The following is a 27,817-nucleotide window of genomic DNA, read 5'->3' as shown; positions in this document are numbered from 1 at the left end:
GCTTCTAATACTTTTAGCCATAGACCCTGAACAAGTATGCAGCAGATCAGGTGTTTCTGACAATATTGTCAGAGCTGACAGGATTAGCTGTATGCTTGCTTCTGGTGTACTTCAGCCGCTACTGCAGACAATCTGGTATTGGTTAAAAGGAAACAAATATGACAGCCTCCATATACCTCTCACCTCTGGTTCCCTTTAACCCCCTAAAATGTTTGTTCTGCCCCAACTGCCGTTGTTACAATGCTAATATCTCTACATTTTTGCCATTTATGTTTTGTTCTTGAAAAACACAACTCAAAATATAAAACAAGCACTACCATACAAAAAAGTGCTAATTTTCAACTAAAATTAGTAGCTGCTATGGGCAAAAAGCACAAATACGTCCCACACTCATATTTGTTGAGCTGCAGTGTATAATAATAAAAAGCTATTCTAGGTTAATGCTGGTTTTACACCTGGCTGTTGCGGTGTTAAGCGACGCCCCCATCGCATCCCACCACAACGCAAAAAAAAAAGTGTTTACATGACACTGCGGCAGAGTGCGCTGACAGCATCATATGTATAGCCCTGCCCATCCGCGCACCCCCTGCCGCCACTCACCACATGACATACTCCCGAACTGGACAGGAAGTACGTCACTGGAATTCCGGAGCTCCCCGTCGTATTTGCATATTTGCGCACCACACCGCCGCCACCATATACATAATCCCTGAGTCACTCCTTGACCTACACGACTTCCACTGCAGATACATCAGTGTTGTAACACTCTGTTGACTTTGCGGCGGGTCAGCAACTGATCGGGAACTTCCGGCGCAACGCGACTCAATGCGTTAAGTGTTTTAGGCCCCATTGCCTTACCTAGTCGTTGCGTTACCCTGCGGTAAAACAGGGTAACACATTGCACACTTACAAGGCAAGCGTAAAAGGGGCCTTAAAGCGGATATCTAGCGTATAATGCATATTAACTGATCCTCTTCTGTAATTTATAATTACCTGCTCACCTTCCTCTTGTAAATCAGTCCTAGAGGTCCATGTGGGCCGACTTCCCACTCATAGCCCCGCCCTGAGCTGAAATTCAGTCCTGGGGATCCATGTGTGCCGACTTCCCACTCATAGCCCCACCCTGCGCTGAAATTCAGTCCTGGGGATCCATGTGTGCCGACTTCCCACTCATAGCCCCACCCTGCGCTGAAATTCAGTCCTGGGGATCCATGTGGGCCGACTTCCCACTCATAGCCCCGCCCTGCGCTGAAATTCAGTCCTGGGGATCCATGTGTGCCGACTTCCCACTCATAGCCCCGCCCTGAGCTGAAATTCAGTCTTGGGGATCCATGTGAGACGACTTCCCACTCATAGCCCCGCCCTGCGCTGAAATTCAGTCCTGGGGATCCATGTGTGCCGACTTCCCACTCATAGCCCCGCCCTGCGCTGAAATTCAGTGCTGGGGATCCATGTGTGCCGACTTCCCACTCATAGCCCCACCCTGCGCTGAAATTCAGTCCTGGGGATCCATGTGTGCCGACTTCCCACTCATAGCCCCGCCCTGAGGTGAAATTCAGTCCTGGGGATCCATGTGCGCCGACTTCCCACTCATAGCCCCGCCCTGCGCTGAAATTCAGTCTTGGGGATCCATGTGTGCCGACTTCCCACTCATAGCCCCACCCTGCGCTGAAATTCAGTCTTGGGGATCCATGTGTGCCGACTTCCCACTCATAGCCCCGCCCTGCGCTCAAATTCAGTCCTGGGGATCCATGTGTACCGACTTCCCACTCATAGCCCCGCCCTGCGCTGAAATTCAGTGCTGGGGATCCATGTGTGCCGACTTCCCACTCATAGCCCCACCCTGCGCTGAAATTCAGTCCTGGGGATCCATGTGTGCCGACTTCCCACTCCTAGCCCCGCCCTGCGCTGAAATTCAGTCCTGGGGATCCATGTGTGCCGACTTCCCACTCATAGCCCCGCCCTGAGGTGAAATTCAGTCCTGGGGATCCATGTGCGCCGACTTCCCACTCATAGCCCCGCCCCGAGCTGAAATTCAGTTCTGGGGATCCATGTGTGCCGACTTCCCACTCATAGCCCCGCCCTGAGCTGAAATTCAGTCCTGGGGATCCATGTGCGCCGACTTCCCACTCATAGCCCCGCCCTGAGCTGAAATTCAGTCCTGGGGATCCATGTGTGCCGACTTCAAGCACATAACCCCGCCCCCACTGAAAAATGCCATTTGTTTTCTGTACTCGAGATAGATAAAACAAAAGGGGCTATGTGCCAGAAGTCGGCACACACGGACCCCTGGAACTGATTTACATGTGGCAGGCCGGCAGGTAGATATACATTTACAGAAGAGGATTTGTTGAATACATATATTATATACTGAATATCCACTTTAAGACCTATGCCCAATAAGCGTTTCACCAGTATCACATGACTAGGGATGGTGACAGCTGGCCAATGGGAGCAGATCAGTGAGGCAGGAAAGAGTCAATTCACTCAGACCTCAGTCTCGCTCCATGTACCTAAGAAATTAAAGTGGGCTTTGCACTGGACAGAAGGAAAAATATAGAAATGCACCCTGTGTGTGTTTAGACAGTTTAGCCTGTCTAATTCCCCCCTCCTCTGTGTCTAATCACAAGTTGTAATTTGACCTCTCAGCTGGCTGTCATGGCAGAGCAGCTAACTGGTAAACACAGGATGTTAACAATATGTCTGCTTCCATTAATGCAGGAAGTTGACACAGCACAGATTTATTGCACGCTTTGTATCAGCTGTAACAGAAATGTCTTTCTTTAAAGGTTATTTTGCTGCTGCTTATCTTTTAGAGCAGAAGTTCTGAGTTCAAGAGTAAGGCAATTTCAGAGCAAAGTTTAATTAAAATGATGCCAGACATGACATGGCAACTTGTGTGTTTTCACAGGTGTGCCTCACCTCACAGGACGTGCTGTCAGGTGAGCATCTAGCTGGGGGATACAGTATCCTATGCATTTTTTCCCCTTAATGCCATAAAAAAATCAGGAGTCATGTGAGCAGCATCTTCCCATTCCCCCCTCTATGCACACGTTCTGCTGTTCCTCCTGTAGGAGCCGTTCAGCTTTAAGGGACCGTATAAGACATTAGCCTCACGTTGCATGAGTGACGTCATCTGTTCTTGGCTGAAGCCTTCTGTATTCTGCCTCTGGTTCCCAACCAAGGCTGCAGGGCTGACTGTATTCGCACGGCGCAGATTCCCAGGTGAACTGACCAACCAGCTGGCTTATCCTTTATGCCTGAGAATTGCAGAATGCTGCCGACGCTCCCAGCTAATTGCATTTAGGGATGCTGTCTGGGGAATGCTTATAAGGCTTTGCTTCCTAAACAGAGCAGATTTAGCTGCAGATTTGCACCTCCTCTTCTCTGGGCTCCATGCATGCTTTTATTTTTTTACCCTTTTTTTAACCCACAATCTGTTGACGTTTGATAATGCCTGGCCCTTGCTGATCTAGCAGCACCAAGTCCTGATCAGCCTCTGTGCTGTTCTGTATTACCTTATTTAAAGGGAGAGGAATAAAAAAAATCAAGATTGCTAAGCTGTATCTTCCTCCGCGGCTTGATCTGATCTTGGATGTAGAGTCGCTGAGGATGGGAGGATAAGATCAGATCTTGGATTATTTGGCAGCACGAGTCGGGCTGCAATCCTAAACCCTATTTAAATAAAGCTGGCAGGCACCCTTTCCTAGCTGGTCCATGCTGTTGATACTGCTATTTGCCTTTAAAGGAAACTGATAATGCTGTGAGATTGAACACTGCTGTCCATGGTACTGAAATGTCTGTGCTTTCCCTCCTCTTTCTCCCTCTCTCTCTCTCTTTCCTCCTCCCCCCCCCCCCCCCACCTCACCTTCCATTTCAGAGGAGACCAAGAGAAGCCTTTCAGAGGATGAGATGCAGGAATACAGAGTGCTGCTCAATCCCTGAGTGAAAAAAAATAGAAAGAAAACCTTTCAACGCCTGATTATATGCTTGCCGACAGTCAACACCCAAAGCAGTGAATGGAGGAACAGGGTGGAAGCTGAAGGTTTGATGTACGTGTTATGAAACAAAGGAACAGTCTGCTTGCCCACAGGGAGATTGCTGCCAGAGACACAACAGGGATGCTGAAATGCCTTGCTGAGGGCGATCTAGCCCCAGGTAGCTAAACACCCATGACCGCACATGCTTTTGACCAATGTGGCGAGGTAAGTGGAAGCTCTTCCTGACCGCCTTTCTGCAAAGGGGACGAGGACGGCTTCAGCAATCGTTTGGATAGCCCGTCTGTTTTTTGCTCAAGTTGCATCTCCTGCTCCCTTAAGGAGACTGTTTACAGGCAACCTGCTGTCAACAGAACGCCGAGGCCATCAATACTGCGAAAACCGGTGCCTTCATCAACCATGATCCACTTTCTAACCCAACCACATCGTTTTGGAGGTCACTTGGTAGGTTGAAGTCTGCAGACATCCAATTTTTTTCCTGTTTTTTTTTATTTATGGGGAGCTGGGTTCAAACTGATGACTTGCCAGCCACTGGCATCCACCAGAACTGATCAATGCAATGCTTGGATTGGATTTTATGAACGTCGAGGCTTGAGTGTCATTTTTTTTGGCTCCCAAAGCAGAGCCCGTGGGTCCTGTCTGGCCTCCAGCATAAAGACTACCCTCCTTTGAGAAAATGTTGATGGCTCTGTGAGAAGGAGGATGGCTGCTGGAAGATTACTCCTCTATGCTGGACTGTCCTTAGCGCTGTGTGCCCTGGGCATGCTCGCCGTGGCGATCTGCTCCGACCACTGGTATGAGACGGATGCCAGACGGCACCGGGAGAGGTGCAAAGGCTTCACGAATAGAAGAATCGACCCGGGTTTCATTTATAACTCCAATAACAACCTTCCTCTGAGGGCTAGCAGATCAAAACTAGACCGCTGGGAGGGCAAGTTACTCCTAGCCAGAAACCGGAGGCAGCTTTTTGCAATGAGTGCAGCCGACGAATGCAATAGACAATACAATTCCACCAACATGGGCCTGTGGAGGAAATGCCACAGGCTAGGCTTCGACCAAGACATCGAAGATATCATTGCCAAAGGTAAGATTTGATACGATATGCTTGCCTGATGGTGCCGGAGAAAAAAAACATATGATTATGCTCATGTTGTACAGAAATATGGCATATGTTGCCATCCCTTGCCACATATTAAAGATCCAATTGATTGGCGATGGTTGTAAAAAAAAAAAAAGCAAGAAACAAACACTGATATTCTTTGCTGTTTGCCATCTCTCGTCTGTTGGTTTGATCTTATGAATTATGGAAATGTTTGTATCTGCTGAATATGGATTTGGAGTACCACTGGAAAGCCTGTGTAGCACTATATGCATTTCGGATTATAATTTAATATGTAGCAATGCTGCAGATGGCAGGGGTGAGAGCTAATTTTTTTTTCTCAAAGTTTATGTGTTGACCATCAATTGCATTCTACCTCTTGTCTCAAAGGACAAGCAAAAGCAGCAGCTCTGAGCTTTGTTTTACTTGTGGCCCAGTATTTTAGGCAAACACAACTGTAAATTTCTCATGTCTGAGGGCCGCCTTCCCATTTTTAGTGTTTAGTATTTATATAACGCCAACATCTTCCGCATCGCTGTACAGAGTATATTGTCCTGTCACTTAGCTGTGCCTCAGATTGACTCACAATCTAATCCCTCCCATAGTCATATGTTTATGTCTGTATTGGGTATTTTATATATCGTAGTCTAAGGCCAATTAAAGGGGCACTACGGCGAAAAATTGTAAAATTTAAAATATGTGCAAACATAGACAAATCAGAAGTATGTTTTTTCCAGAGTAAAATGAGCCATAAATTACTTTTCTCCTATGTTGCTGTCACTTACAGTAGGCAGTAGAAATCTGACAGGTTTTGGACTAGTCTATCTCTTCATAGGGGATTCTCAGCAAGGCTTTTATTCTTTATAAAGATATTCTCTAAAAAGGATTTAAACAATGATGTTGGCCAGCTTCCCTGCTCGCTACACAGTTTTTTGGCAGTTGGACAGAGCAACTGCCATTCACTTAGTGCTTTTGAAAATAAATATATCCCTGAGAAACCCCTATAAAGAGATGGACTAGTCCAAAAAGGTCGGTAATGTCAGATTTCTACTACCTACTGTGACAGCAACTTAGGAGAAAAGTAATGTATGGCTCATTTTACTCTGGAAAAAATTTACTTCTTATTTGTCTATGTTTGCACATATTTTAAATTTTACAGTTTTTTTGCTGTAGTGCCCCTTTAACTTATCTGTCTGTTTTTGGGGTGTGAGAGGAAACCCGACTGCCCGGAAGAAACCCACGTAGACATGGGAAGAACATACAAACTCCATGCAGATAGTGCCCTGGCTGGAATTCAACCCTGGGACCCAGTGCTGTAAGGCAAGAGTGCTAACCATTAAGCCACCATTCTGCCCACCATGCTCCCCCCCAGACAAAAACAAACAAATAAGCGCCTGGATAATGTATTGGTGGTGGCAGTTTGGGGGTTTATATTTGTGTCTCAACTCAAGGGCGCTACGTGAAATCTATCAGTTACTATGAGACTATGGAAAATTGATTTTTGAAAGGTTTTGAAAAAGCAGAGAATGTAAATCATTCAGTAAAGCTGAACTGTATTTTCTTTTTTTTTTTTTCTTTTTTTTTTTTTAAAAGAGAATCTGAAGCAAGAATAAATCTCGCTGATTCTCTTATATATAGCAGGGGCATGTGTGCCCCTGCTAAAACGCCGCTATACCGCCGCTGAACGGGGGTCCCTTACCCCCCAAATCCCCCCCTGCAAAATCCACGACCAACTTGGTCGTAGATTTTGCTGCTGCTGGAGGCAGGGCTAATGGCTGTAGCTCTGCCTCCATGCGCGTCTATCAGCGGCGGATCTCCGCCTCTCCCCCGGCCCTCTCAGTGAAGGAAGACAGAGGGGCGGGGAGAGGTGGCGATCAGCGCTGACAGACGCGCTGAGAGGCAGGGCTATAGCCGTTAGCCCTGCCTCACCAGGAAGTGATCCCCGCGCTGCACGGAGGGGATGTGGGGGGTAAGGGACCCCTATTCAGCGGCGTTTTAGCAGGGGCAAATATGCCCCTGCTATATATAAGAGAATCAGCGAGATTTATTCTCGCTTCAGATTCTCTTTAAGGACACCTGAACTGAGAGGGATATAGAGGCTGCCATATTTATTTCCTTTTCAACAATACTAGGTGCCTGGCAGTCCTGCTGACCTTTCTGGCATCAGTGGCATCTGGATCACACTCCTGAAACAAGTGTATGGCTAAGCCAGTCAGACTTCAGTCAGAAACACCTGATCTGCCTGATCTGCATGCTTGTTCGGGGTCTATGGCTAAAAGTGTTAGAGGGAGAGGGTCAGCAGGATAGCCGGGCAACTGTTATACGGTAGTTTAAGAGGAAATTATTGTGGCAGCCTCCATATCCCTCTCATTTCAATTGCCTGTTAAAGGATCTGCTGTTAAACTGTAACCTCCCTCCCCCATCTGTGTCATATCAGAATATAGGGGTGTTTCCATAAGGCTAGTGGATTATAGTTTGTGCTATTAGTTTCATGCAGCAATCAAAGCAAGAACGTCTCTGATAAATCTAAAACTGACTTTATTTGTTTTTTAAAAAGCAAGTTGTCAGTGTGGTTTCTGCCCGTAACAACCCTAACCTTTTAGCTATCCTGGTAACTATGTCTCAGTCCTTGCCTCAGGTCAGCTCTAAAAACGTATGTTACCTAATAGCAGATAGCTCAAAAACTAAAAAAATTCCAGTCCCCTGGGGCTGTCACTGGTCTCCAGGTCAGGAGGACTCAAATAAATAGCCTCTCATCTGTACAGAAGTTGTATGTGTTCAACCCCTCCACCCAAAAATAAATATGTACTGATAGGATAATTGTGTTCTGGCCAATTACGGTAGGCCCCAAAATGTGTGCTGTCAAAATGAGACAGACAAGACAAATAACATTTATATCGCGCTTTTCTCCTGGCGGACTCAAAGCGCCAGAGCAGCAGCCACTAGGGCGCGCTCTATAGGCAGTAGCAGTGTTAGTGAGACTCGCCTAAGGTCTCCTGCTGAATAGCTACTGGCTTACTGAACAGGCAGAGCCGAGATTTGAACCCTGGTCTCCCATGTCAGAGACAGAGCCCTTAACCATTACACCATCCATCCAGACAAAGATGTTGCCTTCAAGCCTTTAAGGACCCATTCACACTAGGGCGATTAGCGGGTGATTTCAACTAACTGACGAAGCGCTAGCCCAATTGTAACCTACAGCAGTGATCTCACTGCCGTGATTACGCGGGCATTTCACGATTAGCGGCAATTGCAAAACGTGTTGCATGCAGCATTTGTTTCGCGATTCTGGAGCTTAAAAAAAGCGCTGATTGTGATTGTCGGGAATCGCGAGAAAGTACAGTGATTTTACTGCGCTAATCGTGGCAAAACAGTAGCAGTGAGCGTGTGAATGGGCCCTAAAGGGAACCTGAAGCAGAGGTATGTGGAGGCTGCCATATTTATTTCCTTGTAAACAATACCAGTTGCCTTACAATCCTTTTGATCATTCTGGTACCAGTAGTGTCTGAATCACACACCTGAAACAAGCACACAGCTAGTTTTGTCAGATTTTTGCCAGGCAATGCGCATCGTTTAAAAGGAAATAAATATGGAAGCCTCCATATTGCTCTCACTTCAGGTACCTGAGATGAAAAAGAGAAAACATTCCTGGGACTTCCTCCTACCCCTTTCAGGCCATTGGCTCCCTTGCTGTATTCCAGGGCCACCTCGATCCTTAGCTAACTGTCCAACTAAATCATCCAGTCATCGCCGCGCACCATGTACTGCGCATATGTGGCCCAACTGCACGCTCACACTCCCAACTACTGTACTATTGTGCAATCGCAGAACGCTCCCAGCAATGGGAGTGCAGCATGGGGAGGGGGGTGCACAGCTGGTCCATGCATGCGCAGAACGTGGTGGCAGGCATCGATTGGAAGATATATCTGGGCAGCCAGCAGAGGATTGAGTTGGCCCTGGAGGATGGCAAGCAAGCCAACGGCCTGAATGGGGCTGGAGGAAGCCCTAGGCATTTAATAATTCTTTTTTTTGTCTGAGGTGTCCCTTAAAAGACAGCTGAAGTGAGAAAAATATGGAGGCGGACATATTTATTACCTTTTAAACAATACCAGTTACTTGCCATCCCTCCTGATCTATTTGGCTACAGTAATGTCTGAATAACACCAGAACCAAGCATGCAGTTAATCTCGTCAGATCTGACAATAATGTTAGAAAAGCTTGATCTGCTGCATGCTTGTTCAGGGTCTATGGCTAAAAGTATTAGAGGCAGAGGATCAGCAGGACTGCCAGGCAACTGGTATTGCTTAACAGGAAATAAATATGGCAGCCTCCATATCCCTCTCACTTCAGTTGTCCTTTAAAGTGGAGCTGTCAGCCATACTATCTCAGAAAAAAAATCACATATATACCGGTAAGTAAATAAATGCTTGCTCTACTGACATAACATATGTATTGCACTGTCCACATTTTGATTTTAGTGATTTTTCTATAGTAAAAAAAGAGAAAATCCTTCTTAGGATTTTCCACTTTGTCTGTGTCTATCTTGAAGCCAATCCTGACATCATTTCCTCCCTTACTCTGTCTGTGTATCATTGCACGTCCCCCTCCCAGTCTTCAGACACTCCCACCCGGGTCTGCAGTAGAAAGTGCATTGAGAATTATTGGCCAATCAGAGAGGAATAGAGGTGTGGGAGGGGCAGCACGAGGCAAAGAGGCTTCAGCCAATCAGGTTAAGTCTAAGGGAAAAGTAAAAAAGAAAAAAAAACAGCATGCCCAACAACTTCCTTTGTGCGGCAGATGTACCAAATAAAAGCCAGGGAAACAGGGGAATGATGTTTTATGGAGAAGAAAACTAAGAATGGTTTTTAACTTTTGGATTGCCTGGTTAGCATCCCTATTACTCGTTTACCAGATAAAAAGAAAGAATTGATTTTTGATTTTATGGCCGACAGGAACTCTTTCAGCTCTTTCAGGGACAGAATCAGAATAGTTATATGTACTCTGAAAAGTTCTTTGTAAGATTTTCAGGCTGTGTAATCACTGAAGGCAATAATTATAATGTCATTATAATGATAGTACAGTATAATAATACAATTTGTGCCCTCAGAAAACACAGTTATGGAAGTGTTAATGTACATATACTGAAAGTGTGCGCATATTGACTTAAAATAGGGACCTTGATCATTAATTCAATACACTTGCATTATTGATTTTAAATAGTTGTATTGTACTGACATGTCATCTCTAGCTATGTACTGTGTAAGCTGTTACTCTGTGCTCATACTGGTTGTAAACTAGCTGCAGTGTGTGCGGATCGCAGCTTGAAAAATCTATTTCTATGATGTTTATTGTCTTTTCTCTTGTTGTAAATTGGGTGTCTGCACTGCTAATAATGGGCTTGATTCAGTCGGCAGTCTGACACCGGCCTTAACAGGGTTTTTCCATGAATCCTGTGCTCATATTTTTGTTTACAAGTTTAAAATTCCAAGTTTAATGCTTTGGTTGCCCTAGGTGAATGTTTGTTATCTCTATTTAGCTCCCATACAGATAAATCTTCAGCTATTAAACTTCATATCAGTGCCGTTCACATTGACCGCTGCATTTGCAGTGCCACCTGTCCACTGCCCTTGACTTCCGGTACTTTCATCGATTTTCTCATCGTCTGAGCTGTCCTCGCTTATGCGCTACTTGTTAGGAGACCGCAAAACATGGGGCTTTCTTATGGTTTGTACAAAAAAAAATGTGAATCCTACCTAGCAACAGGAAGGGTTCTCATTGGTTCCTATGAACCGATGAGAATTTTCTCTGTTGCAGGAGGATTCCCATTGATTCTTTTGCAAGCCAACTGGAAGCCTATGCTTCCTGGACTCCAGGACGAGTGGGGGGTGCAACAAGTGGGGATAGCGGTACCGAATTTCCAAGGGACAGGCCTAGTGGGTATAGACACCATCTGTTTCCATGGGCTTCTATTGCGTACCATTCACTGCATTTGGGGTGCGTGCACAGTCTGGCTGTAGAAAATAGCAGCCAGTCTGGACTTTGCTTTTGAGGTCCAGCGATTGCGTCGTGCATTTGCGTTCCTATTGACAGTGTTAGGGGCAAACTCAGGATTTTCAAGGGGGGGGATTCCTGAAAGATCTCCCACAGCCACACACAATACAGTATAATAATATCTTAGGACATCATGCTGGGTACACATAATGCAATTTCCTGTCTGACTGACCAACAGACAACGGGATTGAGCAGGAGAAGTTTGGATACAGATAATAATGAGGACAGCCGACATTGGTAATGAAGTGAAGCATTCACACAGCAGGGGCACATGGCTGTGCTTATACCTGGGAAAGGGAACCTAAACCCTAGGGCAAAAAAATTAGTTTCACTCACCTGGAGCTTTTACCAGCCCCCTGCAGCCATCCTGTGCCCTCGACATCACTCCTGGATCCTCTGGTTCCCCGCCGGCAGCTAGTTTCGTTTTTGGAGACTCGGAGTCGGCAGGCTGCCACGCGTATCATCACACGCGGTACCGCTGTTACAGGACGCTATAACGGGTGTCAACGCTACAAAGATATGTGTTGACACCTGGTATAGCGTCCTGTTACCGCGGTAACGCATGTAATGATACGCGTGGCGGCCCGCCGACTCCAAGTCGGCAAAATCAAACTAGCTGCCGACAGGGAACCAGAGGATCCAGGAGTGACATTGAGGGCACAGGATGGCTGCAGGGGGCTGGTAAAAGCCCCAGGTAAGTGAAACTCATTTTTTCCCTAGGGTTTAGGTTCCCATTAAGTTCCCCAGAGCTACTCCATGCTCTGCACACATGCTGTTGCTCAATCCAAAGTCAACTGTAGCCAGGAAAGAAAGGGGGCGGGGCTGTGAGCTGCAGGATGCCTGCAGATATTCTGGTGTCTCAGCTTGTGCCTGTCCCCAGACACTGCACCGGCCCTGGTCTGTGGGGGGATTCTGGGCAGCTGTAATCCCCCCCCCCCTGCGTTTACCTATAAGTATAAATTCATCCTATTAATAACATAGGATGCATTTACCGTCCGTTTTGTGTTTACCTACCTTTCAGTAAATGCTGCGTTTTTCTTTTTAGTGTGAATGGGCTCTAATCCTTAAAGTGAGAAAGTAGAAAAAAAGAACACAGGCTAGCTGGGCTTGATCACACTACAAGAGCTTTTCTGAGCGCTTTGTGATCTTAAAAGCTCTTGCTAATGTTATCCTATGTGTGTGTTCACACCGAAACGATGTGATTTTGTAGAAATCCCCCATAGCATTGCAGTAGCAGGAGCTTTTAAAATCTCTAGCGTTTAAAAAACTCTTGTAGTGTGAAGCAGCCCATTCTGTGCAGGACTGGAACTGTACATACAGGTTTATAACATCGTGTCACTTCAGGTTATCTTTAATGAGGGCTGGAATTTAAGAATGCAAATATACCGGATGATTAATCACAACTGTATCTTAAAACCTGACCTGAACCTTGACCTGAACTCTTGCACAGCACACAAAGTATTGTATTTATTCCAAAAATATTTGCTGAAAGAAATTCACCGCTCTGCGTTTTGAATTTGTTTAGCCATATCAAAGTGTTAATGAGTTCTTATCAACAGCTGGGAATAGACTGCTGGAGCACTGCCATGGCTCTCTCCCCATACAATAAACACTGAAGATTAACCCTTTCAGTGCTCCCTGCAAAAGTGAAATCATGTTAAAACTTCAGGTTTTTTTTTTAGGATTTCCATGAATTTTAAGAAAGATTTTTTTTCCATAAAGGCTTTTATGATCTGGATAATCCTATAGAGTAGAGAGGAAGTTGTGAGTTTTGTTCCACTTTAATCTGTGTCCATGGGAACAAAAATGTGCAGGAACGGGAGTCACTGGTATTAAACTAAAGTAGGGCTTCCTTTTAGTGACTTGGATTAGCCACTTGCCCTCTCCCGGGATGAGTATCTACGTCCTTGCAAATCCCTCTTCACCTGAATGATGGCTGGCATCAATGAGATGTGTGCGTCATTGACAAAAGCCGATACTTACATGTCCACGCATTACTTCCTGTTTGCGTACTAATAGTACACACAGGAAAGTTATGCGCCAGGACATCTTGTGGCCAAATAGTAAAATTACACCTACACAATTTCTTTTTTTTTCTTTTTTTTAAAGACCTATATTTACATTTAAATTAACCCCTTACCTCCCACACTCCCCAAAAGTTACACAAATAAAACTTTTGTGAAAAGACAAATATATACAATAAAAAAAAATACATAAGTAGTTACCTTAGGGACGGACATTTTTTAATATGTATGTCAAGAGGGTATATTACTGTTTTTAAATTATGGGTTTGTAATTAGTGATGGACGCAAATCTGAAAAAAATGTACCTTTATTTCCAAATAAAATATTGGCCCCATACATTGTACTAGGAAAATATTTTTAAACGTTGCAATAACTGGAACAAATGGGCAAATAAAACGTGTGGGTTTTAATTACGGTAGCGTGTATTATATCAAAACTATAATGGCCGAAAACTGAGAAATAATGATTTTTTTCCCCATTTTTACTTATTATTCCCATTAAATGCATTTAGAATAAAATAATTCTTCGCAAAAAAGTTTTTTTCCCCATTTTTACTTATTATTCCCATTAAATGCATTTAGAATAAAATAATTCTTCGCAAAAAAGTACCACCCATAGAAAGCCTTATTGGTGGTGGAAGAAACAATGTATACCGTATATACTCGCAAGCAAGCCGACCCGCATATAAGCCGACCCCCCAACTTTTACCCGATAAACCAGGAAAAAATGATTGACCCCCATGTAAGCCGGGGGTAGGAAATGCTGGCCGCGTGATCCCCCCCCCAGTGTGTCCCAGTATAGCTAGTATAGTACCCAGTATAGCTAGTAAAGTGCCCAATATGGGTAGGTAGTCCCCCAGTATAGCTAGTAAAGTGCCCAGTATAGCTAGTATAGTGCCCAGTATGGGTAGGTAGCGACCCAGTATAGCTAGTAAAGTGCCCAGTATAGCTAGTAAAGTGCCCAGTATGGGTAGGTAGTCCCCCAGTATAACTAGTAAAGTGCCCAGTATAGCTAGTATAGTGTCCCAGTATAGCTAGTATAGTGCCCAGTATGGGTAGGTAGCGCCCCAGTATGGCTAGTATAGTTCCCAGTATAGCTAGTATAGTGCCCAGTATGGGTAGGTAGTGCCCCAGTATAGCTATTATAGTGCCCAGTATAGCTAGTATAGTGCCCCAGTATAGGTAAGATAATGCCCAGTATGGGTAGGTGGGTGGGTAGGTAGTGCCCCTCCCCGCTCCCCCCGCGGCCGCCGCCGCTATTACCTTAGCCTGCGCCGCTTCCTCTATCCCAGTCCTGCTCGTACGGTAACTAATTCACAGCAGCGCGCCCCTCGGCGGCCACTGTGATGAGGGAGGAAACCATAGAGAGCGGCTTCCTGTAGCGGCGATATGTTTCGCCGTTACTATGGGAACCGCTCTCTATGGTTTCCTCCCTCATCACAGCAGCCGCCGTGGGGCACGCTGCTGTGAATTAGTTACCTACGAGCAGGACGGGGATAGAGGAAGCGGCGCCGGCTAAGGTAATAGCAGCAGCGGCCGCGGGGGGAGCGGGGAGGGGCACTACCTACTCACCCACCCACCTACCCATACTGGGAGCGGGGGGGGGGGGGGGAGACACATGACTCACAAGCATGCCGACCCCCCCAACTTTGGCCACTTTTGGGGGGTAAAAAATTTGCCTTGTTTGCGAGTATATACCGTAGATCATTTCAGTGTGATAAGTACTAATAAAGTTATTGGCAAATGAATGGACGCAGCGCTGAAAGGTGAAAATTGCTCTGGTTTTTAAAGTGACACTGAAGCAAAAAAACCTTATGATATAATGAATTGTGTGTGTAGTACAGATAATTACTATATATTCTGGCGTATAAGACTACTTTTTAACCCTTGAAAGTCATCTGAAGAGTCAGGGGTCGTCTTATACGCCGGGTATCATTGATGGCGGGTGATACGCCCTATCCTGTTACTGACAGGCGCACATGTGTGAGATCTGAGAGGCAGAGAAGGAGGAAAATAGGAAACAAGGGTGGGCCAGAAGGGTAAAAGAGGCGTGTTTTATGGGCACAGCGCAATCTATTCTTCCATATCGCTCTGATAAACAGGAAGACAGGGAGTGCTGACCAATCCACTTAGGGAGAGGGAGAGTTGACCAATCCAACCAGTCAATCACCTATATACTGTCATATACTGGGTACCACATACAGCACAGTACCAGTATCTGTTCATACATAGCACCAGTATATGATGTTTTTTAAAATTTTTATTTGGTGTAATTTGTAAATCTTCTACGGCGACTATATCCCAAACTCTATATTTTAACTGGAAAAGTTGGGGGGTCGTCTTATACGCCGGAATATACGGTTAGGGCTTGTTTCCACTGTTGCGACGCGATTTCGGCCGCATTCCGACGCTTGTAAAAACGCATGCGGATGCGTTTCCACATGCGTTTTTACCCGCGATTTCGCATGCGATTTCGCATGGCAGGGTGCCATGCGAAATTAACCATGACACTGCCAGGGCTAAATAAAATTGAAAAAGGTGCGAAATCGCACGCGAAATCGCGGGTAAAAACGCATGTAACAAACGCATGCGTTTTTACTATTAAATACATTAGCGGCGATTCGCACGGATTCCCGACGCAGGCGAAATCGTTGGCTCTTTTGTGCGTTTTTTTCACGCTGAAAAAAACGCACCTCAACAACGCTACAGTGGAAACAGGCCCATCCACTTGCATCACATGTGCGGATCTGCATGCGTTGGACGCATGCAGATTCGCGATAGTGGGAACGAGCCCTAATAGAACATTAGTAGCAAAGAAAATAATGTCATATTTTTATTTACAGGTGTGTGGCTTTTTCTTTTTTCCTTTTTTTATAACATTGCATCATTCTCTAATAATTGCAGTTTCCACAATACACTCAGCATTTTAAATGATTTCACAGAACTGTTCTCTGCAGAAAAACCATAAACAAAGAAGAAACATTGAGAGACAGTTGAGATAAGTGCCTCAAAAAACAGTGCTGTCCAAGACTTTATAAAGTTCAGAGCTCAGAGAAGCTCTTTTGCATAGATAACAACTGAGGTTTCTTAAAGTAGTCATCAGTCAAAAAAAGCTTCCCCCTGTTCTACTTACCCGGGGCTTCCTCCAGCCCCAGGTAAGTAGAACGGGGGGGATAGGACAGCACCTATGGGGGATTTGCTATTAACTTCTAAATTTGGCATCATACCGCATAGCGGTTCCAATGCTGATTTTCGTGGTAATTTCTGCCGATTTTAACATGAATTTTCTCAAAAACTACAAGGTCTTCTTTTAGCCCCCTTGACGTTATGATTCTTTCCAGATTTTAGGGTCTAAAAGAGGTGCAATTTTTTTTCCACTCTTTCAGACCCTAAAACCTGAAAAAAATCATTCTGGCAGGGAGATCTGCAGCAGAATAAAAAATTGTACCTTCCTGGGGGTTTCAGCACTGCAGTTTTCACTTTGACCACAGGATGGCGCTAATATACATATAAACGAACTTCTCTATATTTCTTTAAAATAGAGAAGTTCGTTTTAAATATTAGTTCCGCCCCGCCGCTCCGATTGGCCGCCAGGTCCCCGGAAGAATAGCAGGGACATGGGGTTCCCGGCGGCCAGGGAAAGACCCCACATTGCTGGGGAGAGAGGCTGGAGTCCCGCTGCGCAGCGCGATCGGGCGCGGGACTCCACAAATCAAGGTAAAGCGCTGCACTGCCTACCCCAACCTGAGCTCTGGATCACCGCTAGCAGCATCTTTTTTTCTACCCCGAGCTCAGGTCGGGAATACCGCCAGGGAAGTTAATTTAAGAGGAACATTTTTTTTCAAAAAGAGCTTGTAGTTTCTGAGAAAATCAATGTTAAAATTACAGTTAAAATCCGCATCAGAATGCGGAAATCATTCGCGGAAAGCGGAAACGGTAGCGGTAATTAGCCATGGCGGAATGCGGATTTTCGGCAGAAACGGAAATTGGCATCTCCAACCATCCCTAATCATAACTTTATTTTCACTTTAGATTCCCTTTCAGGGGAGAAACCCTTGGTGGTTAAGTGGTTCACTTGGAAAATATCAGCACTACATAGATGAATAAAAATAATAATGATAATACAAAAATATTGCAGTATGCTGTTGTATAGTTTGCGGCTTGCTCTATAGACAAATGTTAAGGTTCAGCTATGGACATATTTGCACGTCTCCTCCTGGAAAAGCACTTTACATTGAGCTGTGTTTTTTATTGGTCTCCAGCACTTCATCTTCCCTCGCTGGCCTAAATGCTTTTCTTTTTAGAGTGGATACACAGCTATCATAGCTGGGACTTACTGACAGTCCAACATCTCCAAAATAATAGAGATACCGCGGCAGCGAGCGGTGAAGTCACGCTATCACTTGACCTTTGACCTACATTCCTGTTTTGCGTATATACATTGCTTTTATATCACATTTTGTCTGCAGAATAATTTGATTCCAATAAACAATGTTTCATTAGTATAACCCCAGGTCTTGGCGTAGTATGGCTATGTGGGGATGGAGGGCAACAGAACTCTGGGGAGTAAAATTATAGGGTGGATGTGTGGAGTAAATTCCATAAATTCAATGGGCATCAGTTGTCCAAGTTTGGACCATACAGGTAGCTTTGAAACCAGTAACAGAACTTTTAGTTTCCTAACTTGGACAACTGATGCACATTGCACTTTATTTTTTAACAGTGTACTGGAAAATGATGTATTGCACATTTGATTAGTCACCTTTTCCTGCCCAGGCTGCTCAGCTGTTGTGATAATTTTTGATTGATGTATTTACCTTACCCTGCCTTTATGGTTCTACGGTTGCTTTTAACCACTTTGTCCTCCTTGACGTAGTTCTACGTCAAGAAGGACATGTGCGCTCCCGCGGCCGATCGCGCGCGTACACGCGTGCTCCCTGCCGCGGGTCGTTAGCCCAGGAATTAATGAATCGGGCCATGGTGCCCGATCACTGATTCCTCTCCCCCGCAGAGAAAGCGACAGCTTCTCTCGGAAGCTTCACTTTTTCTGCCTCCTATGTCCCTAAGCGTACATGTTACGCTTAGAGTGACATCATGTAAACAAACTCAAGGTTGCCATCTTGTGGCCAAAAAGTAAAACTACATCTAAATGTAAAAAAAATTAAAATACACATATATTTACCCAAATCAAATACTATTTACATCCCACCCTCCCAAAAATACCAACATAAAATGTTTAATTAAAAAAAAAAAAAAAAAATTTACCTAAGGGTCTAAACTTTTTAAATATCTATGTAAAGATGAGATATTTCTATTTTTTTTCCTATAAGCTTGTAAATAATGGATGCAAAACGGAAAAAATGCTCTTTTATTTCCAAATAAAATATTGTCGCCATACATTGTGATAGGGACATAATTTAAGTGAATTAAGTGAAATAACCAGGACAAATGGGTAAATACAACACGTGGGTTTTAATTATGGAGGCATGTATAATTTTAAAACTATAATGGCCGAAAACTGAGAAATAATACTTTTTTTTTCAGTTTTTTTCTTATTCTTACTGTTAAAATGCATTTACAGTGAGGTAGCTCTTACCAAAATGTACCACCCAAAGAAAGCTTAATTGATGGCGGAAAAAACAAGACATAGATCAACTCATTGTGATAAGTAGCGATAAAGTTATAGGCTAATGAATGGAAGGTGAACATTGCTCGGATGCATAAAGTGAAAACGACAGAGGGCTTAAGTGGTTAATTGCTTTTAATCATGTTACCCATTAAAAAAATGTATATTGATGTATATTATATCCTGATCTGGTGCGGTATTTTGAGGCTATTCTGATGTTTAGATAGTATGTAGTTTCTATTGGCCATTCTGCACAGTTCAGGATTCTGTTTGTCGCAATTTTCTTGATCTTTTTTGGATGGTGCTTGCCTAATATGTTGTTTGAATTAGTTTTAGGGTTAGGTGTCAAGAAACTGGGTTTTAGGGTTAGGAGTCAGGAAGGGGGTTTTAAGGTTAGGCATCAGGAAGGGGGTTCTTGGGCTTAGGCATCAGGAAGGGGGGTTTTAGGGTAAAACGCCAGGAAAACTGGGTTTTAGGGCCCTTTTCCACTAGCAATCGCTAGCGTTCACGCTGAACGCTAGCGATTGCTGAATCGCAATTACCGGCGATTCCCCGACGTTCGCGGCCGCGATTTTGCTATGCTATGCACTGCATAGCAAAATCGCGGCAATAATCGCTCCGCCGCGCGATCGCGATCCGGTCAAAAACGAATCGCGGTAGTGGAAATGACCTACCGCGATTCCTATGCTAAAAGCAAACTGTAGCGATTTGACAAATCACTAGCGGTTTGCGGTTTTGCGATTAAGCAATCGCAAACGCTGTAGTGGAAAAGGGCCCTTAGGGTTAGGAGTCAGGAAGGGGGTTTTAGGGTTAGGCATAGGAAGGGGAGTTTTAAGGTTAGGTGGGGCCTGTTAAGGTTTGGTATCAGAGAGGGGAGGGTTCTGCGTGAGAGTAGGGTTAGGTTTAGTTGTAGTAGAATATTGGTAAAATTTACCAATTTTACCAAATTTACCAATGTTTTACTATCAACAGTACCACTGTAAATATTTTTTCATTTTCATCTAGCACCTAATTCACTACTATGGTATATATATATTATATCGGCTTCACCTGGCGCCTATTTTTCTTTGTATCCCTATTTCATGCACGTGTACTCAGGGTGGTGTAGTTTATACTACAAGATCCACAGTAAAGGGGGTTGGCGACAGTGGGGGGAGGGGTTAGTACCTTGGGATGTAGCTTTAAAGTGGGTGTGGCCATTTTGGAAGGGCAGTTCTCAAGAGTGAGGAACTTTTCTTGGAGGAGGGGCCATATTGGTGTGGCCCCATTTAACTTGATTGATAGTATTTTTTTTTGCCATCTCTCTGTACTAATCTCATCTACTCTGTTGAAACTGTGTCTTAGTTTTCATTTTGAAAATTGTTAGCTGTCCATAGAAACATTTTATGATACCCTAAGAATGCCCATTAACAGTACAATATTTTCCTCAGTTGCAGTTATTCAATCACATTTGCGGAATGTTAATCGGAAGGTAATTGTCAATTATTCCCATAAACGAGTAAAAGTGAACCAGGGATGAAGCAACCTTTATGTATTTCACCATATATATCAGTGGGAACATTAGAGAAAACACCTACCCTGCTCTCTGTTCTGTTTCATCCTTCACTGCTCAGCCTGCTTGTGATCAGCCCTGATAAAATCCCAGACTGAGCATAGCTGAGTCTGTCTTTTCTGATGTCTTTTCAATCCCAAGCCCAAGCCAGCCCCCTTCTGGCTCTGCTTTCCTGCTCTGTATATTCAAAGCATCACAGAGAGCTGTGATGAGATGGGAGGAGCTGCTAATGTAAGGGTATATGGGAAAAGTTTTTTTTTAATCTATATTTGTTAGTCATAAGAGGTTTTTAGAAATGGTGATTTCATTTTGCACAAAGCCCACTAAATAATAGGCTTTTCTGATGAACTGTGTTTTGCGTGGAGTTATAGTAGAAAACCCCCCCACAAAAAACAGCACACTAGAGCGGCGAAAATACCAGGTATAGTATTTATTTTGTAAAATCTATCGGGTGATATGTCTATTTTGTGACAAAGCGTTCATCTCTGGTTTCCTTTAAGATACAAAATTTTGTATTCCAATAGACCATATCATCATTTTATGCAGGTTTTCTCCATACACTGCATGGTTTCCTGTACAATTGAATTAGGTCATACAAAATCTGATTGAATGATCACATCTGAGGAAAATATTGAACCATTAAAGTGACACTGAAGTGGAAAAAAAGGAAAACAATTATGATATAATGAATTGTATGTGTAGTATGGATCATTAATAGAACATTAGTAGCAAAAAAACCAGTCTCATATTTTTATATTCATATATATATATATATATATATATATATATATATATATTAACATTGCATCATTCTCTAATATTTGCAATTTACACGCTACACTCAGCAATCTAAATGATTTCACAGAGCCAGCTAATGACCTTTTGAACTTTACTCTGTAGAAAAAACGAAATACAGTGACAGACACTTGAGATAATAAGATTCAGAAGACAGAGCTCTCTACGGCTTTGAAAGTTGTGGAGCTCAGGTAAGCTCTTTTGCATAGTTAACTGGAGTTTCTTAACTCTTCCTGTTCTGGAAACAATATTAGACTTCTATCTCTGCTGCTAATGTTTTATTTCTTAGCTGTACTACATATACAAATCATTATATCATAAGTTTATTTTGACTTCAGATTCCCTTTAAAAAGAAGGATGTGGGTATATCTATACCATCTACTGAAATTCTGGAAAAATATGAAGAACAAACCTGACACCTCACTTTGTAAGATGACTCCACACCAAATAGAATTCTGTATTAAACCCTTATCTGTCATTGTCAGCTTGTGATCAAACCACTTTTCACTGTTGATGTGGTCTTTTTGTATCCTATACACGATCCATTGACGAGGATGTGAAATAGAGTCAGTTTGCACAGCATGGTATCGAGGGAATGGATGGCTATTTTTACTTTTATTTTTTAATGACCTAGTTCAGCCTAACATTTTTGATGCATATGTTAGCAAATTTGCATTCATTAGCAATGCAGAGAGGCTTGTGCCGTGCAAGCCTGTACTTTTGGAAATAAATAACTTGGGCTGCATCCAGTAGCTCCTTATTGTCCGAGTGAGTTCCATCCTCATCAAAGAGCGGATCACCTGACCCAGTCCACTTTCTCCCAATGCTAAGAGTGGTTAACTCTTTGTGGCCAGGACTGCAACTACAGTTCAGCGTTTCCTCTCTGCTCAGTGTGTAGTATAAAGTTTACCCATTATTTCAACTTCTGCCATGTACCAATGCTCTTTTATATATTTATTTATTTATAAAGACAATGTGGGGGGTGGGAGATGGGTAAATGCTTTATTATGCACTAGGCATGAAGAACCTAGACAGAAATGAATAGTGAGACTGTGCTGAGCTGCAGTGCTCATGACAAAGGCCTAGGGCACACCAAAAACCTCTAGCAGATCTGCAAAACGCTAGAGGTTTTTGAAGCAGATTTCAGAGCAATTCTAGGCATGTTTTCTTTTTTTTTTTCCAATAAAAATTTTATTGAGTTTGCAGAAAAAACACATATAACGTCAACATAACATTAAAACGGGGGTACAAGGATAAGTTGTCCATATGCAGGGTACATTGAGATTGGTACAGCAATAAGAGTGCCAATGACATTTTCCATTAAGCAGAGCTAAACTCTAATATTGTTCAGTGTAGTTATTCAATAGGCATGTTTTCTAAACATGTTTAGCGTTTTTTGGAGTGTTTTTGTGTAGCAGATTTCATATATTGTTACAGTAAAGCTGTTACTGAACAGCTACTGTAAGGAAAACGCCTGGAAAACTGCTCTGATGTAGCGTTTTTCAGAGCGGTTTTCCACTTTCCTATACTTTAACATTGAGGCAGAAACACCTCAGAAATCTAAAAAATGCTGCAGCCCCAGAGTTTGCATTTGAGGAGAAAACGAACCGCTCTGGTGTGCACCAGCCCATTCACTTTCATTAGCCAAGCTGTTTTCCCCCTGCAAGTGTTTTAAAAAACGCTTCAGAACCGCTCCGGTGTGCACCAGTCCAAAGCAGCATATAGAGGAGATACAACTATGATGTGACAACAATGAAAGTTTGAGGGACACACTAATATTTGGGGGGACAGTGGTGGATGCGGGAGAGGTGGCGTCACAAGGCCAATTCCCACAAGATTTCATGCTGAAATAGATCGGCAATTGGCCCGTGGTGTATGGGCAACCAACACATCTCTCTCCGATCAGATTCAATCCGAGAGAGCTCTATCTCATGGTTCATCTGCCCTTCATCACTAGATGTATGGCCACCTTCAGAGGAAATCTGGTTGGAATAACTCTCCTAAGTAGAGACAAGGCTGGTTCTCTCATGAGGCAAGGTGAAACATTTGCATCAGGTGCAGAGATTACAGGGGCGGCATGTTTGTATGGTGTGTTTACACTTACAGCATGCGGTCAGGGTAGGAGGAGAAGCGAGAGGAGAGCGAGGTGAGAACATTAAATGAAGCGAAGTAAATTGTCGGGTGCTGTGCGATCATTCCAAGTTAGGATTGGGGGAGTTTGCCACAGTCTGGAAAAAGTCTAGAACCAGCTCTGAGGGCTTGTTCACACTGCAGGCGGTTGAGTTTTTTTCGGCCGCCTGTGGGTTTTAAAAACGCTCCCCCGACCGCGCGGCCAATGAATGTCCATGAGGAGGCTCATACCAGCATGGGTTGCGCGCTGTGCGGCTAGGAAAGCGATGCGTGTTCCATTTTCGAGGCGATTCCGCGTCAATAGAAAGTGTAGGAAAATCGGCGAACACGTACAAAAATGCGCAATAAGGCGATTGCGCTTGCGTTTTTAAGAATACATTGTATTTATTATTTTCTGGGTCAAAGAGTTCACTTCCTGACTTGCGTCAGGGAGAGAATTACAAAACCGCTCGGAAAAAGCGCTTAGAAAACCGCTAAGCACAATAACGAATCGCCCACCCAAGCGCCGGGAATCGGGAAAAAAAGACGCCTAAAAAAAACCGCCCCGAAAATGGAACACGCACCGCTTTCCTAGTCGCACAGCGCACGGCCCGTGCTGGTATGAGCCTCCTCATGGACATTCATTGGCCATGGGGTCGGGGGAGCGTTTTTAAATGTGTCCCCCGTTTGTCCTCCTCTACCCAACCACTCTGTTCTCACTCACAGCACTGCAGCCCACAATGCTCATTTTTTAGCATACAGTGGATTATTATAATTTTATATTGATTTATAGGATGCCATTATCTTCCTTGGCGATGTACGAAGTAAGAAACAAACATGGGTGCACAATACACCGGTACATAATACTTAGTTGGTAGACAAGATAAATGTCACAGTGAATAACAGATTGGCTCTGATTGCTTGTACAACACGTGTTACGCTATTATTCAAGCAACGCGCATGTTGGCGCTGACTCAAGCTTGTGAATCAGGGCCACTCTGTCTAATGAAACACACAGCAAATTACAAGAAACAAAAGAGAGAGAGGGAGCCCTGCCCTTGCAAGCTAAAAGTGCTAAAGTGACACTGAAGCAAAACAAACAAACAACTTATATGATTAATTTTATGTGTAATGCGGATAATTCATAAAAGGTTAGTAGCGAAGAAAAGCCTCATATTTTTTTTACTGTCATATACCTTTTTTATAGCATTGCATCATTCTCTAATATTCGCAGTTTACAAACTACACTCTGTATTTTAAAACTATGAAGCAGAGCAGAGCTAATTAGAGCTGCTCAAATCCGGATCCGGGAGATACCCAGATAGTTGCTATCCGGATATCTCCCAGTAAACCTGTGCAGGCTGAGCGGGGGTTTCGGGTGTCAATCTTACCTGTCTGATGTCTTCTTCTTCTTCCGTCCCTCGGCGCCTCCCACGATGCGCTCCACGCACGTCACATGATTACAAACACTTCCTCCTTCAACCCGGAAGGAGGAAGTGTTTGTAATCACGTGACCGCCGCTTGGACCACATTGCGGGAGGCGCCGAGGGATGGACCGAAGAATACGTCAGACAGGTAAGATTGACATCCCCCGCCCAGCCCGCACAGGTAACTGGGAGATATCCGGATAGAACTATCCGGATGTCTCCCGGATCCGGATTTGAGCAGCTCTAAAGCTAATGACCCTTTTAACTCTCCTGCAGTAAAACCTTAAACAAACAAGAAACAGCAAGAGACAGGTTGAGATAAGTGCTTCAGAAAACAGCACTGTAGCCAACCAAGCTTGGTCGGAGAGCTCAGAGAAGCTCTTTTGTGCAGATAGCAACTGAAGTTTCTTAAAGAGACACTGAAGCGAAAAAAAAAATATGATATAATAAATTGGTTGTGTACTATGAATAATTACTAGAAGATTAGCAGCAAAGAAAATATTCTCATACTTTTATTTTCAGGTATATAGTGTTTTTTCTAACATTGCATTATTCTATAATATGTGCAGATTACACAACACTCAGCATTCAAAATGATTCTTTCAGAGCAGTCTGTGAAGTAATGACATCTCCTCTGGCAGAGGAAAAGTAAATAGTCCAGGAACAGTTGAGCTAATAAAAGTCAGATAACAGCCCTCTCCAGGACTAACTTAGGGTGCGTACAGACATGCGACTATAGTCGTTTGAAACGATCGTTACCGACGGCATTGCCCGACGATCGTTCGTAAAAAGTGCACAAACGATCATTAAAACGACCGACCAACGAGATATGTCGTTGGTAAAGAACGATCCATTCTGCCAGATCTTTTCCAACGACCATCGTTCAAAAAGTAATGTCTGTACAACGATCGGTTGTTGATCGTTTGTTCTCAAAGCTTTGCACATGCTCAAACAGTTCTTTTTGACACTTGTGTTTGAAATCAGTTTATTCATCATGTTGCGCACGCAACGCTCGTTCCAAGATCGTTCGTACACGAACGATGTTCAAAGTAGCCTTTCTTCAAACGATCATCGGCCGATACCTCCTTTAACATCGTTCGTCGTTCAGAACGAACGATCGTTATCGTATGTCTGTACGTACCCTTAGTCGGAGAGCTTAATGGCATGTTTGCATAGAGATAACAACTGGAGTTTCTCAACTCTTCCTGTACTGGAAACAATTACACTGATGTATCTGATCTTAATGTTTTATTTCTTAGCTGTACTACACATACAAATCATAATATCATAATTTTTTTTTCGCTTCAGTGTCTCTTTAACTCTTCCTGTACTGGAAACAATATGAGACTCATATCAGTGGTACTAATGTTCTATTTCTTAGCTGTACTACACATACTCATTATCTAATAAGTTTATTTTCACTTTAGTTTCCCTTAGGAACTGAAGGGAAAAGACTGTAATGAATATAATTGCTTAGTTTTTTACAGTATATATTTATAGATTATTTTGCCAGTGTTAATCTGTAACAAAATTTTCAGCCTTATTTATTCTATCCTATAAGATCCTATACCTGTTCTAATGTGGTCTGGCTTACTGCAGCCTTTCCTAGTTGCACAGTGGCTGTATTATCTCTGTTATATGATCTAATCTTCTTTCCTCTGTTGGCTCTGTCGGGCTCAGGCACTCAGGCTGGAATGTGCAGCTCTGCTTGTGATTGGATAGAAGCTATACACACCCTCTCCAGCCCCCCTGCAGGCTCTGTACTGAGCTCCTCTCAGCCTATCACATGCTATGTCCTTTGTTTGTAAACACTGCCTAAAACTGGCAATTACAAGCCAGGATCACAGCAGGGAGTGGCAGAAACAGCACAGAGGGGCCCAGGAGAACATAATGAATAGAATGGTATGCTTTTTATTGTAAGAATTTTGGAGTTCAGATTCTCTTTAATATGGCCACACACCAAACATTTTTTTAAATATCTGTTCAATTCAAGAATTACAATCAATCTTTCTGATTGATTGTAACATTTCAAAAATCTGACCGATGTACCACACACAAATTTTTCCTCAATTATGATAAAAATGATAGTAAACTCTGAGAAAATTGCTTGGGTGTATATATTATTAATAAATTGCCAATCTACCTTACACACCATTCAATTTTCATAAAAATTGATCAGAAAAATCCACCATTCCTGATTAACATGTATCAAATAAAAATGGGAAATCCGATCGGATTTCTTGCTTGAGGAAAAAAAAAAAGCTTTAGATTTTTGGGGGAAATCTGATCTTTTTTATCGAAATTGCCATAAAATGGGATCATTTTATTGTATCGTGTGTGGCCACCTTTTGTAAAATCTTTTGTCTCCTTGCTTCACATACTGAAATTTATCACAGGTGTCGACATGTTTAGTCCTGTTTCGTAAGTGTCTGCGGGTACCATACCCCATGCAGACCTCTGCTGTGTGCTACTTCCTGTACTCCCAGAATCCTCTGCACTGGTCATGCTGCCTATTTTTTAGATAGCTGAAGTGGCTAGTTTAGCCTTCTGAAAATGATACAAAGTGCACAATAAATGCTTGGTCTACCACATATGGACAGCGTATGTACTTCTTTTTCAATTAATGGCCTTGTGAATGAGGCCGCGTACTTAGAAAACGTTGGTAGATCTGCAGTTTCTGCACCGTCTCTATAGTAGTTGTTTTTTTCTCTGGGCGGGTCTACAGCCCACACACCTGCTGGTGACTTGCTTTGGCCTGATTTGGGCCCAGGGAGAGTGGGAGGTGTGCGCCTGCGTGAGGGACATTTTACGCTGTGATAAATCATGTGAATGATTCATTATTCTATGTATAGGGCTTAGCAATATGTTTACCCTTTATAGGTTTACAGCAACAAAGCACAGAAATATAAGGTGAAACTGTGTTGAGCTATGGCTTTGACATGGTTACGCAAGTCACCCACATACACCCACTATAGTTTGCAATTGACTAAGAGGGCTCAAAGCCACTAGCTGCATTTTTTTTTCAGTGTTTTGAAAACGCTCTCCCATTCACTTGAAATGAGAATCACGTCAAAATCATGGCAAAATCGTCTCATTTAAAGGATACCCGAGGTGACATGTGACATGATGAGATAGAC

The 27,817-nt window shown here is 43.5% G+C and overlaps 1 protein-coding gene across 5 annotated transcripts in view; it reads left to right on the top strand.

Moving 5' to 3' along the window:
- TMEM178B (transmembrane protein 178B) overlaps nt 1–27,817 on the top strand; it is a 575,441-nt gene that overhangs the window by 70,610 nt on the left and 477,014 nt on the right. For 4 of the 5 annotated variants that reach the window (XM_068272988.1, XM_068272990.1, XM_068272989.1 and 1 more), the window contains one exon: nt 3,881–5,082. In XM_068272988.1, coding sequence (XP_068129089.1) covers nt 4,701–5,082 — 382 coding nt within the window. In that variant the 5' untranslated portion in view covers nt 3,881–4,700. Of the gene's footprint in view, nt 1–2,842; nt 2,943–3,880; nt 5,083–27,817 lie in introns of those variants that run through there. The other variant, XM_068272991.1, reaches the window with a different exon arrangement.

Source organism: Hyperolius riggenbachi, chromosome 3 (assembly GCF_040937935.1).
Source record: "Hyperolius riggenbachi isolate aHypRig1 chromosome 3, aHypRig1.pri, whole genome shotgun sequence".
Classification (NCBI taxonomy): Eukaryota; Metazoa; Chordata; class Amphibia; order Anura; family Hyperoliidae; genus Hyperolius; species Hyperolius riggenbachi.
The sequence above is the reverse complement of the archived record's forward strand: the minus strand, read 5'-3'. Positions and strand labels throughout refer to the sequence as shown.